The sequence below is a fragment of the Muntiacus reevesi genome, chromosome 13, assembly GCF_963930625.1.
Source record: "Muntiacus reevesi chromosome 13, mMunRee1.1, whole genome shotgun sequence".
NCBI classification, from domain to species: Eukaryota; Metazoa; Chordata; class Mammalia; order Artiodactyla; family Cervidae; genus Muntiacus; species Muntiacus reevesi.
The window spans coordinates 8,082,662-8,098,076 of NC_089261.1; the positions used below are offsets into that span (position 1 = coordinate 8,082,662).

The 15,415-nt window shown below is 56.8% G+C and overlaps 1 protein-coding gene across 5 annotated transcripts in view; it reads right to left on the minus strand.

Moving 5' to 3' along the window:
- Nucleotides 1-15,415, minus strand: part of MYO18B (myosin XVIIIB) — a 222,152-nt gene that overhangs the window by 191,700 nt on the left and 15,037 nt on the right. For 4 of the 5 annotated variants that reach the window (XM_065904351.1, XM_065904348.1, XM_065904350.1 and 1 more), the window contains 6 exons: nt 10,127-11,365; nt 9,543-9,609; nt 8,587-8,699; nt 7,130-7,306; nt 2,426-2,624; nt 324-466 (listed from right to left, as the gene is read on the minus strand). In XM_065904351.1, the coding sequence (XP_065760423.1) occupies nt 324-466; nt 2,426-2,624; nt 7,130-7,306; nt 8,587-8,699; nt 9,543-9,609; nt 10,127-11,365 (1,938 nt within the window). Of the gene's footprint in view, nt 1-323; nt 467-2,425; nt 2,625-7,129; nt 7,307-8,586; nt 8,700-9,542; nt 9,610-10,126; nt 11,366-15,415 lie in introns of those variants that run through there. The other variant, XM_065904353.1, reaches the window with a different exon arrangement.

Here is a 15,415-nt window from a genome sequence, read left to right on the forward strand (position 1 = left end):
CACACATGAGCTGCCGCGGAAGGCCGGAGAGTGTCTGTTTAATTTCAGCTTACACTTTTAAGACCCAACTAATGAGTGGCTGAATTATATATTTACTCATGAATATTTCATCCTTGTGATACTCCAAGATGCAGACAGGCCAGTTCGCTCCGGGCCGGGATGTGGGGGCACTGAACGAGGTGGGGAGGAGCTGGCCAGGGCCTGGGGAGTGATGACCATATAGACACATTCCAGGTCCCTGCTGGAGGCGTGGGCCCTGCTGAGTGGGGCTGGGGACCCTGCAGCTCTGGGGACTCCCTCCCTCTCCCACCCAGAGGCCTCACTTGGAGCTGGGCAGCCGTGACTCGGCCTGTGGCGTTGAAGTCCAGTGACATCACCATGGCGAACCGGGTGGCACTGCGGCTGTGGCCGGTGGACACAGAGCCGAAGGCCCGGAGGACGGTGAAGGCGGCTCGAATCTTCTCCACTGTGGGGACATGGGTGGGGCATCACCCGCGGCCCAGGCACTGCCACCCCTGCCTCTCACAGGACCTCATTCTGGCCCCAGGCACCAATGGGACCCCTGCCACCTCCCCAGATCAGCTCCAAGCCATGCCTATTTCACTGCTGGGCTGGCCCTGTGCTGAGAGCAGAAGGGCAGGGGGAGCAAGGCTGAGTGAAGACAGGGAGACACACAGACCCCGGACTGCAGCCTTCTGAGTGACAAGGGCTGTCCCAGGGCCTCCTGGACCTGGTGGAGTTTAGGAGGAGGGCAGGGCATTAATATTCTTAGACCTGCTCTCAGGGAACTCCCCATCACAGCAGGTTTGAAAAGCCCTGCAGTCTTCCCACAACTATTTACCAAGTTCCTCTCTGTGCCAGGTGCTGTGCTAGGCACCTGGATACAGCCTAGCCTGACTCCCACCCTCCAACCCACACACACTTTCAGCAGACCTACATTCTGCAAGGGCCAAGACTGGTGCCTCTCCCGGCTGGATGCCCAGCTCCTAACCTGCGCCAGACGCAGAGCAGGTGCTCAATAAAGCACTGGAATAACCCCAAGGAGAAGCAGGATAATACAACAGTTAAGCAAGTTTGAATACAGGATCTCCCTTTTGATAGCTACATGGTTTGGAGCAAATTAACCTTCCTGTGTCTCAGACACCCCATCTATAAGATGGGTAAGTACCTACCTACCTACCTCATGTGGTTGTCATGAAGACTAAAAGATTTAATAATGAAAAGTGCTTAGAACAGGCTCCAAAGGAGGTGCTGTTAGTATTATGTTTGCTATTATACTAAAAGGCAGTATTGCTTGGGCCATATATTCTCAGCAGGGTGAATACTGCCCTCAAGAGGGCAGAAGCTGATTCCTGAAGGTGGGGAAGCCTTCCTTTCTTATGTATAGAGCACAGATACACACACACACACACACACACACACACACACAGACCTAACTGCATAAACAGACACATGGTGAACCTCTGGCATTAAACTTTCATGGTGGGAGGTGATTAGCAGAAGTAACATCTAAAAAGTCCTCAGAGGGGCAACAGTAGGTTGAGAACTCTGGCTCAGGGGTAACAGCTCTGGAGCCAGCCTGCCTGGCTTTGAATCCTGGCACTAGGGTGTATAAGCCACATGGTCTGGGCAAGCTGGTTAACCTCTCTGTGTCTTACTGGACTCCTCTATAAAATTCAAACAATAACGATATCTTCCTTACAGGGTTGTTTTAAATAATGAATAAGTTAACCTGTTTGGAATGGGTCTGGCTCACAAGTCCTCAGCAAGCACTCACTACGATCACTACCAATACTGAATTACTGTCATCGACTGACACGCTCTCTGTAAGGCCCAGCTCACACATCACTTCCTCTAGGCAGCCGCCCGCCCCTCCGCCGTGAGCCCTCCTCCTCCCCCGACCCTGCCCCACCACGTCGTGGCACAGAGCGCTGGCGTCAGGCATAGACAGGCAGCCGAGCCTCCCTTCTGGCCATCAGCTCCTCCTGAGCACAGGCCCAGCCCCGTCTTTACTCTCCAGGTCCTCTGCACAGTCCCGCGAGCCCTGCACTGCACGAGGACCCCACGTCGACGGGCACAGCATTTGGATCCTACACTTTAGGCCTGCAGTTATCAGGATGCTGGGCCAGGACGCGGCTGTCAAGTGCTTGGTTCTAACAATGACCGGGTGTTGATGGCTGACCTGCAGATGGCAGTCAGAGTCTGGAGGAAGGAGGCCTGGCTCCTAATTCACACAGAAGCACCTGGCAGAGCAGGATGGCCCGGCCCGGAAGCCAGCACAGGGTCTGCACACACGCACTCAGTGAAGGCTGGCTGGTTGGATGCAAGAAAGGGCCACCCAGGGCCTCCTCCAGCTCTCCCTTCCCTCTTCCTATGCCCCACCCCCCTCTGTGTCCCGCTGCACGCCACCTGGTGACCACTATACCTGAGACCCTGCCGTCCACGCTGCCCGCCATCCCCACCAGGTGCTCCAGGACCTGCTCACAGCAGGTGGTCTTGCCAGCGCCGCTCCGGCCCAGGGTCACGATGCTCTGGTCTCTCTGCTGGCTCAGCAGAGCCCAGTACGCCCGCTGGGCCAGGGAGCTGATGTGGGCAGGCAGGCCGTCCCGGCGGCTCCTGGGCACCTGCAGGAAGATCACGGGCGTCAGCCTTCCCAGCAAGCCAGGGCCCAGGAAGCACTGCCAACCAGCCTTGAGCCCAGATCCACCTTCCTGCTCCCATCCCACTCCAGGCTTAACAGAGAATCCGTGTGTTTTCCTGGGGAGAGCCCCATGTGAAGGTCGAGTCCCATCACTGGTCCCCTGTGAGTCCACGCATAATCTTGGACCCTGACCTGAGCCTGGGCCTGCGCTTCACTAATGAGAGGCCTGAACTAGTGCTGAACCAGAGCTGCGTCGGCTCACGGGGTTCATCTCACTTGCTACAGTGCAAATCACCGGATTGCACCTGCCTGAACAGAGCAGCGGGACAAACGGCCCGACTGATCAGTGATGCGGCCACGGACACAGGATGGGCCTGGGGAGATGGTGGTACACACCCTAAGTATCTGCCATGACAGACTTCGAGGATACCTGAAGCTGCCTCCACCTCCTTCGTTCCCCCATCCACTCACTCTTCACTCAAAAACAAAAGTCCATTGAATGTCTACTATGTAGCAGGCACTGGGGACACAGTGTTACTCAAAACAAGCTAAGGAAATTTTTGCCCACTGTGGGGTTCCTGGAGGCACCAGCGGTAAAGTATCCATCTACCAATGCAGGAGATCCAAGAGACATGGATCCGATCCTAGAGTGGGGAAGACTGGGGGAAGAAACAGCAGCCCAGTCCAACATTCTGGCCTGGAGAATTCCACAGACAGAGGAGCCTGGGGGGCTGCAGTCCATGGGGTGGCAGAGAGTCAGACACGGCTGAGCCGCTGAGTCCACACGCGCTGCCCACTATGAGGAGACACCTCATAGTTACACACCTGTTAAAACGGCTGAAAACAGGCTTTAAACGTTGGGGGGTTTTTGACACGCGCTACGAAGTTCTGGAGAAGAGGCAGAACAACTGGAGTTCCCCCACAACGCCGGCGGGAAAGCTCCACGGTGAGGCCTGCCTAGAGAGCAGTTTGGCAACTTCTTTTACAGTGAAATGCGCATCACACAACAGAGCAAACCCCACGCCTAGGGATTTACCCACGACAAACGAACACCCATGTTCACCAAAAAGCCCTCTCTCTGTCACTGGCTACACTGACTATGTATTCAAAATCATCAAAAAAAAAAAAAAAAAAAACACCCTAGAAACAACGCAAATGTCCTTCAGCTAAAGAGCGAATGAGGCAACCAATCACCCTAGTTTTGGAAACTGGGCCAGCGGGTCCCCCTCTGAATGGATAAAGGAAGCTACACAATAGAATAAAAGAACCAACAGCTCAGAGCTGCAACAATAGGAGTGAATTTCAAACGTGGGTGTTGTGTGAATTGTGCTAAGTGGAAGAAGCCAATTCAAAAGGTTACATGCTGTACCAGTCCATTTATGCGACTTTTGAGAAAAGGCAAAACTAGGGAAAAGGGACAAAGGAACAGATCACAGTGGCTGCTGAGGGTAGGGCATGGGGGAGGGGACATCCACAAGGGCGTAGAAAACTTCTGGGGGTGATGGAACTTCCTGAAGCTGATGGGTGGAGGCAGGTACACAATTGTGTTTGTCAAAAACTTTAACTGTATGTAAATTAAACCTTTACAAACACATTTTCATATATAAAAAAGCCCTGCCTCTAGACCTTGCTTTCATTTGGGAGAAGACAGGTGATGAACAAACCAATTAAATTATACTGAACGGGGGTCATTTTAAAGCCACGAGCCTGGATGAGATCACCAAGGAAGTGGACCTTTAAAGAGGGAGAGAGAAGAGGTGGGGGGATGCGGCTGACCTGAAGAGGTCAGGGACCAGCTAAAGAGGCTGAGAGGGCGGGTTGGTGGATGGGAGGAAAACCAGGAGAGCAGAGTCCCTGGAGCTGAGGGAGGGAGTGGCGGTAGGAGGAGGGGGGACAAGCCCCTGAAGAGCACTGCGGGTCAGGTCAGGGGGCACCAGGGAACTGACCAGGGGGCAGCATGGAGATCCCTGGTGACCCTGAGAAACGTCTGCTTAGCATGGTTTTCAGGGAGGATGGAAGATGGAAGCAGAGACAGCAAGGGCAGTGAAAAGGCACCGAAGGGAGCAGGGACCAGGCCTGGCCAGAGGAGGCATTGAAGCCCAGGAGGCTAACTGGGTGACCAGTGGACCAGTAAGGCCCAGCCGCCCTCCCCAGTGGCCCGGCAGGACCAGGGGCACAAACCCCAGTGGGGCAGCCCTCCCCCAAACCTGGGCCCCCAATGCATTGTTGGCCTTTACAGCCCAAGACCCCCAGGAACAGTGATGAGCCCCCATCCTGACACAATGCAAAAGGCTCAGCAGGACCCCAAAGCTGGCAAAGTAAGACAAGCCCGTCACACTGGCTGGACACGGCCTGAAGGCATAAGGCAGGCACAGGGTCTTAGGGTGAGAGCCCCAAGCCACCTCCCACTTTGGAAACAAAAGATCAAGGCCCAGGCTGTCCCAACCGTCAGCCTTCTCAGGCCTGCAGGGGAGAAGGGAGGATCCTGCAGACACACACAGATACCTTACATGCTTGCACACGGGCATGCTCAAGGGCACACATCCCCAACAGCAGCGGAGGCCTCTGTACACAGGTGCGCTCATCTACACCCCACACAGTCACAGCAACTCACTCCAGAGGCCTGCACCCCCACACATACACCCAGCTCCCAGCAGCTGGGTGGGTCCAGACCCGCAGCCAGAGAGGCCCCTAGCCCTGCCCAGACGCCACCCCGCCCATCTGCAAGGCGGCCCCAGCCCCTCCTGCAGGTCTCTGCTGCCACCTGGTGGCCACTTGAGGAACCAGCTGAGACCCAGCCAAAGAGCAGGTGCGGGAGGCAGGGTGACTTGAGGGGGGGCCCAGCCCCAACCGAGCAGTTACAGGGGCTTAGCTGGGGCTCACAGGCTCAAGTTCCGCCTACCTGGGTGGGTCCTAACGCCTGCATTTTGAGGCTCTGTGATCCAGCCAGAGTAAAGGATGCCACGATCCACGACAACTGAGAATTGTGAGAACCAAACTTGCAGAGGAGGGACCTGTGACAGACACCTCTCCCAGGGGTGCCTACGGAGCTGGAGAGGCGCTCGGCTTCTCAGAAGGCTTGGAGCATGGCTCGCCCAGCAAGGGAGACAGGGTGCACATGTGACCCTTGGCCAGAACAGCCAGGTCGAGGGTGACCTACAGGGGCGTGGGGGGCGTCCCAGAGAAGAGAAGCCTCGTGGAGGGGGTCCAGGCTACTGCCCCCTCTTTAACGGACTCAGCATCATTCAGGGGCTACGAATGGCTTTGTCCCACGGGACTCCAAGGGCAAGATGCAGCTTTTCATCCCCAGTTGACAGATAACACTGAGGCCTAAGAGGCGTCGTGACCTTTCCAAAGCACTGAGGTGCATTAGCAGGTATCCTAGAGGCCTGACCCCTCCCAGGCCAACAAGCCCTCCGAATGGAGCACAGATGAGATTCTGACCTCCAGTGGGTCTCCCTGCCTCCACCCCACAGCCAAGAGGATCCTTTTGTAGCATAAGTCAGGCCACCTGTAACTGCTCTGCTGAAAATCTCCAGCAGGCTCAGAGCAGGGGCGGAGTCACTTCGACCCTGTGTGAGACCTGGCACCAGTCCTCCCCACCTCCTATCACCTCCTCCTCACACTTCTCTTTGTCATGATGGACCTGTCTTCCCCACGAGGACAAGAAGCTCCACAGAGGCCAGTTGATCTGCCCACCTTCACACACGGGACCCTCCATCATTCTCCCAGTCAGGAGCAACCTGGTGAACTGAGGGTGAAGTGAAGGGCAAGTGAAAGCCGCTCAGTTGTGTCTGACTCTTTGTGACCCCGTGGACTACACAGCCCATGGAATTCTCCAGCCAGAATCCTGAGGGGATGGGGCGCAAAGGACGGGGCTGCAGCTTGCAGGCCCCTCCACAAGGTGGCGCCATGAGAGTCCTCTCGCTACGACTATGGTCTTGACAAGAAACACACCGTTTCTACACCCCACGGGCTGTAGAAACGAATAAAAGTAGAACCGGAGAACGGAGGCTTGAGTTTCCCAGTTCAGGCGGGTGTCAGGGACTCCTGAGGGTCCGGCCTGGGCTTCAGAGCACAGAGGGACTGGCGGTGTGGGCTTCACCCCAGCTCCTCCAGCTCCGAGCCTGAGTCTAGAGCTGGCCCAGCTTCGCATCCGTGGAACAGGGCTAGTCTTGGCCCCCATCCTCTCGTGGGCCTGAGGACTGGCTGAGATGACACGCAAAGCTGCCCGAGGCAGAGTCTGACGGGCCTGACACCAACCAATATATACTCTCCCGCTGTCACTGTCTCGCGCTCCTGTTGCTGTTTGTATCCGTTATCTTCCCCTCTAAGGAAGGGGGAGCACGTGGTCCCCAAGGCTCCCCGATGCTCTGATGCCCCAGCACCCACGTCTGCAGGATGCTGCTCACAGACACGCTTGCAGGGACTCTGGGGGCTCTGCTCCCCCTGAGATGCTGACGGACCCCGCCCCCGGGGCCCCCTCACCTTGCCGGCAGAGGGCGCCGCGAGCCCCTGGGGCTGGAGGAAGATCAGGTCGGGCCCGGCGCGGGTGTGAGGCAGCTGAGCCCGGTAGCGGTGCAGGAGCGTGTTGAGGACACTGGACTCGTTGACGCTGAGCAGGGAGGCCAGGTCCTCAGCCTGGTCCAGCTCGGGGGGGTTGGCCTGCGAACCGTCACACAGAGCGTCCTCTGGCCTCCTGGGCCCCCACACCACCACGACCACCACCACCCCCGCCTCCGCCCCCTGCCCCCACACACGGCCGGGTGACCCGGTTCCTCGGGAGCTGTGTTCCGAGGACTCCGCAGAGAGCGACAAAACCTACAGATGAAAAGCGGCATCGCTTCTCCTGCGCTCTCTGCAACTGGCAGCCGCCCCCTCCCCACACTGGTCCTGCCTCCCTGCGCTCAGGGCACCAGGAGGGGGGACGCTCTGAGGACACGCAGCAAGATTCGCGTGCCTCCTGTCTCAGACACAGAAAGGCGGGTGTGCTCGGAGGACGTGTCCTCTGCTGCTTCCTTCCCTCTGCATCTTGTCGGGGAGCTCTGCGTGTGCTCAGGGACGCTTGGGACGGAGGCCAATGCCCTGACTGCCCCACTTCTCTGACAGCCCGCCACACACTGTAGTTGGAAAGACTACACCTAAACCCTTCTAGAAGCAAGGAGTGACTGCAGCCTCTCCTTGGGGCCTCCATTTGAAAAGCTTCCTAGCACTGTTTCTGGCTCCCAGAAGTTCCTGGGCCTAATGCTCTGTGGTGTGGGTCAGCCCTGGTCTTTCGTGAGTCAGTTTTTCTTCTGAAGACGCTGGCCCTCTGCAAACTCCCAGCACTAGTGGGAGGAGGGGGCCTGAGGTGGGCAGAGGAGGAGACGAGGCGGCGAAGGTGAACAAGGCCCACAGGGAACGCCTGGAAGCAGCTCCTCCTCAGGTAGTAGATGTGGAGGGTGGAAAGCATCAGGACAAGACCTTACTTCTTTCATTAGATTCTGACTTATTCTCACAGATTCATGGTGTAGTACAAAAATTATGCAAAACAACCAAAAAAGCAGAACCAAAGTAAAGGCTGATACCCAAAAGGCAGGTCACTGGAACCTGTCTCACAGCTAACGGCAAGCTGCAAATTTGGCTCTGAGTCCCCTGGCAGCCAGGGTGAAAAAGGAAGCATACCAAAGCCCGTACAAAGGAAAACAATCCCTTTCTCCAGCAGAAGAATTCCCAGGTCCAAGATCTGACAAGCATCTCTTACTGTGTCCTCATAAAGGGGACACCATGGCACAGAGCAATGAAACCCTTTAACAGGATACCGCCGGCAGAGCAGTGAGTTCAACGGTGAACTTCCCTACAGTTCCCCCCAGCGCGCCGAGGGGAAGTATGCAGTGCAGTCAAGCACGAGGAACTCTTGCAGAGGGGGAAGGCGGGTGGAGCAGGCAGAGCGGGAGGGGGCTCACCCGGTGAACGTGCTCCTCGCCCACCTCCGTGACGCTACCGTCAGCGTCAATGCACAGTCGCACCCTTCCTGCCGGCAGGTCTGCTGTTCCCTCGTCTGGCTTCAGCACCGTTGCTGGAAGACAGCCCAGGGGTGGAGGGGTGCAGGGAGGAGGTGGAGGACAGCAGGGAAGGAGGGGAGGAAAGAAGATGGAGGTGGGACAGGGAGAGGGAAGAGGAAAAAAGATGAGAAGAGAGAGGTTGTAAGCTGCTGAGTCAGGCCAGGGAGCAGGAGAGAGGACCTGGGACATAGTGGAAATGGGCATCATCCTCTTCCTTGGGGGCCTATTTACAGGGAGGGTGCTGAATTGTGACCCCGAACCCGTGGAGGTTTGGGTCTGACAGGCTGGGTCTGACTCATCTGGGGCTTCTATCAGCTGGCACAGGCGCAGAGTTGGCTGCCAGATGGCTGGGCGCACTGTCCACCGCATACCTAGACTCGGGATGGCAAATAATGGCAAACGGGCTGCCGCTCCTCCCGCAAGAGCCCGCCAGACATCACTAATCAATCACTCCTCCCAGCCGAGTTCTGAACGGGACTCAGAGTCACTTCTCTGTAGAGTCTGGCCACCAGCCACAAGTAATCAACAAAGGTGGGTTCAGGAGATGAGATCCACCTGTACTAGGTTCCAGACACAACTCTGCAGAAGCCAAACAATGCTTGTTGCTTTAGTAAATTAGCTAAATAATTAATCACCAAGGCACAAATGCCTTTGAAAATAGCACCCAACAGACCAGCTGCTGAGAGTGAAGTGACACCCAACTAGTCCCACTCCAAAGCCATGTCTCCTGGCTGCCCCTGACCCCTCCCTTCCCCTCAGTCCCCAAATTATTATCAGGACCCCGGCACATACAGCGGCCAGCACTGGGGGCGTGAGAGGGAGACTCAGACCCCAGGTGTGCTAACACCCCTAATTACCAAGAGTGAATCCATCCTTCTGAACCAGCCAGACCTTCTCTGCCTCATACCATCTGTCTTCAGGAGCCTGGGGGCAAAGGTCACATAAATTAGCCCAAGGGGATGCACCCTCCCCCACCCCTGTGTGAGGGGCAGACCCCTTACATGGGCATTTCTCACAGTATGCCTGAGACCAGCTAAAGCAGAATGCCCCAGTGTGAGTGGGGGTGCTTACTTAAATGCAGAGGCCATGGCCCCACCCTAGCCTTCTGAAAGGGAAGCTCCAGGGTGGGGCCCGGGGATCTGCATCTTGAGCAATCTGCCATTTATCTACCTTGTGACCTTGTACGCTCAGTGGCGAGGGGACAGCTCCCATGGCTGGGACACTGCCTCACTCTGTGGAGAACCTCACCTCGAGACAGCTCAGAAACCCCTGCAGGGCCTCCAGGCCCCTGCTTGTTGAGGGGGACATGCCTGGCCCCTCCTCTGGGTTGGCCGCCCCTCCACTCCTGTCCGTCTCCCGTCCCCGCCTGTCCACCCCCGGCACAAGCCTTTCCCACCCCCCTTCTCTGGCCTGCCCCTCCCTGCCCCCGCAGCCCCCTCACCTGCCCCGAGACTCCGCTCTGGCCTCCTCTTCTCCCCTCCTGGCTCTCTGCCGGCCTCTGAGGCTTCTCCACGTGGCCCTCCAGAGCAGGCTGCCCAGGGCCTCCCGGCTCCATCTCCAGGGCCCCGGCCCCATCGCCTGCTCTGGGGCGGGGCTCCTCTGCTTTCTGTCCTCTTCTCTCAGGCTGGTCCTCCTTACCAGCTGTTGTCGGGGTATCCCCACGTGCATCCACCTCCTTGGGGGCTTTATTGTCCTTCTCTGCCTTACCCCCAGCTTTACCCGCCTCTGCAGAGGCGCTCTGAGGTGCCCCCATCTTTTCCATCTTGCCTGGGGGCTCACCTGCCTTCCCAGTCCTGCTCTGAGGCTCACCTGCCTTGTCCATGGCTCTGGGAGCCTCCCCCACCCTCCCCAGCACTTTGTCAGTCTTCTCTGCCTTGGTCTGAGGCTCCTCTGTCTTGTCTGACTTACTCAGGAGTGCACCTTCTTTGTCCTTCTTACGCTGGGGACTGTCCCACTTGCCCCTTCTGCCCAGGGAACCTCCCCACCTTCTCACCGGGGCTTGGGCCCCAGCCCACTTCCCTTCACCTGCTGCATCCTTGGAGAGACTCCCCTTTGCCCCCTTGTTTGGGGGATCCCCTGCCCCCTTCTCTGCTGCCCCTGGTTGACCCCCATCCCCCGACCCCTCTTTGCCCTGGAGTTCCCCCTTTGTCACCCCTTTGGTCTGGGGGGCCTCGCCCCCTTTTCGCACTGTGCCTTGATCCTTCTCCCCTTTTGTCAGCAGCACAGTTCCTGGGTCCCCAAGGCCCCCAGTCTGCGTCTTCTCAGCCTTCGGAGGTGCATCTGTGGTGCTGGCCTGGGGGCCACGAGGAGTCCCTGGGGTGTCCCCCTTCTTTCCCCCTCCAGGATCTGTGGCTGGGGGTGGGGTCTTGGAAGCAGGGGCATCGCGGGGCTGGGTCCTCTGCTCTGGCTTGGTGGAGTCCGGGTCCAGCTTGGCCACCATCAACAACACGTCACCCCTCCTCACCCCTCTCTTGAAGGGCAGGCTTTTTTTGGCGGGTGTCCCACTGGGGCCTGACTCTTGGGGCTTCTCGCCATTGATGGTCATCAGCACAGGGTCCATGGTCCCGGCCTCCTCGCCCCTACTGCCCAGAACGTCTGTGCTCTGGGGGGAGCCTGACTGGACGTTCTGGCTCCCAGGCTTGGTGCCAGTGCTGGGCTGGCCAGCGGAAACCTCTGGGATCTAAAAGAGACACCACAACCGTTCTCAGCTGTGTGCTGATCAGACAGCTTTGTCATACACTCATTCATTCATTCACTTCTTTAATCACCCAGGCATTCATTCCCTCAAATACCCTCAAGCACCTAGGGGCAATGAGCCAAACCTCAATATCCTACATCCTAGACTTTGGCTCAGAACTTGAAGGCCAAGTGACATTATGAAAGGAAAGTGGACTTTGGAACCCAACAGACCCAAATTCACTCCAAACTCTGCCACTAACCAGCTGCGCGGCCTTAGGTAAATCACTTCCCCTCTCTGAGCCAGTTTCTTTACCAATAAAATGAAAACCATAATGGCCTCTCAGGGTAGGTGGGCGGGCGGCTTCACACTAACATGGAAACTGAGCCCAGCACCTACCACATCCTCAGCAACAGGAGCCACCGTTGCTGTTGCCACTGATGCTCTATTATTTACACCTGATTCTTCCTGTTGGGCCAGGGAGGGATGGGAAAGGATGCAGAGCCTGTGTGGCCTTGGATAACATCACCTATCCTCTCTGCGAATCGGGTTTTCCCTCAGTGCAGGCAGACACCACCTGACCCCCCAGAGTTTTTGCATGCCGAGATGTGAAAATTTCAGAGACCTGAACAAAACGAGCTGCAAGCTGCTGCCACTGGTCCTATTGCAGCAGGTGAGGGTCCTGCTTTGGCCCCAAGGTCCTGCACTCTTGGTTGGCCAAGACACCTCCGTACCCGACACACAGGGGTCTCCACTACCTGCTCCTCCCCTACATCTTTCTACTTCCCTGTGACACCAGCCCTGCCCACCCCGCCAACCTCCAGCCAGCCTGGTTGTGGCCAGAACAGCTCCAGGGCCCACTCGGCATCTGTAGGAGGAGCCAGCGGGGGCAGTTCTACCCTGAGGCCTGGCCACACACCTGCCCTTGTCTGGGTCCTGCCACTTGGACTCTGCTACAGCCAGCCTCCCACACACCTGTACCTGGGAATCTGGGCCTCTCACCCTCCCTGTGCACCCAAACCAGGCCCAGGATTGCACTGAGTCCACCTGCAAACCCGAGTCTCCTTTCCCAACCCAGGTCTACTCTCCTTCATCTGGGCACTGCCACAGCCACTAAGCTGGTATCCCATCAGTTTGCTGCCAGTCATTTAAAACCTGGTCAAAGATTTTAGCAGCTGCCCAATCTCCAGGAAAGCCATTCAACACAGCCATCTGCTGTTCGAAGCTGTTGAAGAGGAACCCCCCGCCCCTCTGCCAAATGGTCTCACTGTCCCTGCTCCCCTGCACGTTTCAGCCACACCTGACACTGCCCAACTTCCACGCTTCCGTTCACGTTGAGCCTGCTGCCTGGAATACCCTTGCCCGTCTCCACTCATCCATGCTCAACTCATCCTTCTATACCCAGTTCAAATAACCCCTCCTCAGCAAGTCTGTACCTGAAGACCTGGATCAGAAAAACGGCCTTGTGGACCCTGAAGCCCCAGAGCTCTGCATGTTCCTGCAAGTTTGCAGCAGGACCACATTCTGCATCCCGTTCTAGCTCTGACTGGTGTTGCCTCCAGAGCACAGTCTCAATCCTCATCTTTATAAAATGACAATAGTAATACACATAACCGATAATGACGTGTTACTATCAACCTTGAGGAGGACCCTACATGGCCATCCTGCAATATCTGACTTACCCAAAAAGAACCCAGTGAAGCATGTTCTGAACTTCTCCCCATTCCACAGATAAGGGAGCAAACACAAAGATGTTAGGTGGCCCAAGAGATAAACACGGAACAAACAAAAAGTCACACAGGCCTCTCTGAGTGTAAAGACGGTGCCCTTAACTGCTGAGCATTAACAACCTTGCTTGTCTTTCTGGGACTCACTGGAGTCTCCTGGGAGTTTTAAAAAATTTCTGACCCTTTGGTTCGAATCCCAGAGGATCTGATGCAGACGGTCTGGATGGTAGGCCCCTGGGAGACTACAATATGCAACAGGGGGCTGAGACCCCCTGGCCTGGCAGCTCAGTCTGACCTTCTGGGGCCGAGCAGGTCACCATCTTGGAAGGGGGCTGGCTGTACCTGGCAAATCTCACCACTGTCTGCACCGTTTTGAAAAGTGAGTCAGTGCTTTATTTTTAAAACCAAACCCCCACAGAGGAGACAGTAATGCAGAGATGCACCTGACAAGATAACCCATCCTGGCCTCCTCCCCTCCGTGCCGTACATTCCCCTCCTATGGATTTTCTCGGTCACTGAGGCCCTCAGATCTCACCTGCAGCCTCCTAGTCTAAGGGGGAAGCAATACTTCTAGAATCATGGGGGCCAAGAGGAAGCTCACAGCACCATCTTACAGATGGGCAAACTAAAGCTGAGAGAGTGGGTGGGATCTGGCCTGGAGCACAGAGTGGTGGGACCAGAGCTAGAACCTGGGCTTCCGACATTTGATCTCTTCCTGTTGGATGTTATTCCTGTCTCTCCCTGCCCCTCGATGACTGGGTGGCCTTAGGAAAACCAGGTCACCTCCAAGAGCCTCACTTCCATTCCTGCAAAATGGTGATGGATGCTAATGACTCCCTTCAAGGACTCTATGAAGACCAAATAAAACCAGCAGTGCTAGGTGAAGGGAGAGAGGCCAGAGTTATTTAGTGATGGAGCAGGAAAATTAAACTGGCAGGAGCAAGCCGGGGCCTGCTGCCTCATAGGAACATGTCCTGAGGCTGCCCTGCTTCAGGCCCAGGAACATCTTGGCCCGTGGTCCAGACACCTGTTGTGGTCTAAGGCCTGTCCATCCTGCTCAGAGGTGCCTTCCACACCCTGCAGTGACAGCCTGTCCCCATCTGCTGCTCAGCTCTGCTTCTTAACCTGCACACAGCAACGCTCACACAGCTTACAGGCTTCTGGAACCCTTTCTTCGCCATGCCACTGTGGCCGCCACACCAGCCATCTCACTCCCCAGACTGGCCCTTTCTTTCCCAGGCAGCTTGCCAGAGCAGAGGACACATAGCCTCTGGCTCTGTCTGCCCCCATGTGGCCTCATGACGTTGAGTAAGTAAGTGCTTTAACCTCTCTGAACCTCAGTCTCCACCTCTGATAAGTGGGTATAATCCCATCTACCCCCGTGTTGTATGGGGTATCAAGCGAGCCCCTGAGCAGACAGTGAGTCCTGCCGAGACTCAGAACACAGTAGCCCTCATCCTGGCCGTTAACAGCGCCTGTGGGAGGCCAAAGGCCCCACCTACTTACGCCTGGCCAGGCAGGTGTGGGAGCAGTCTCTCCACCCTGTCACCTTCCCCCACGAGTTCGGGCCGGGGTGTTTCAGCAGCTCAGTGGCTACAGGACTTCCCTGATGCAGCACAGTCACTGGGGTTGGACAGGGGCAGGCACATGGGGGACTGGCCCGCCAAGCAACAGCTGAAGGGGTGTGGGAGGCAGAGCCAGGCTGGCCGCTGGGCCCAAGCCAACTCCAGGCTCTGCGGCCACCAGATCTTTCAGCCCCATCACCGAAGCATTCACTCCGCCTCAAGAGGGCACAGCAGAGACGCAAGAAGAGGCCCTTCCTCTGATACTGTGATATGCCCCAGGTGCACTGCAACCCAAGCCTGCTTCCCTGGTGTCCAGCTTCACCATTCTCCCAGGAGTTCCTGGCCCAAAGAGCTGGGGGAAGGAGGGAGGTGGCCCTGAACACCAACTGGGATCAATCTGCAAGTCCTTAAAGCACAGGGACTGCACCTCGTCCACTTATCGCTTCCGTTCAGCAGTGCTGTTCAGATCAAGTGGACACCACCCAATCAGAGGGAGGCCATCTGAAGCAGGGTCCTGAGGTCCCCTCCTGCGCCAAGCAGTAACCCTTTAATTACTGGCTTGTGGTCATTCTGAGGGATTTGGGGAAGGGACCCAGGTGAGCATGGCTGCTGGAAGCTGTCTAGGGGACTTGGGCCCATGGCCATTTACGACCTGGGAAGGAAGGGTTTCAGTATTTTAACAACCAATACAGCAATAACTTGGTGAACACCAACTGAGCATCTTTCCTGCTTAACTGAAAGCAAACTATACATCCTTAGCT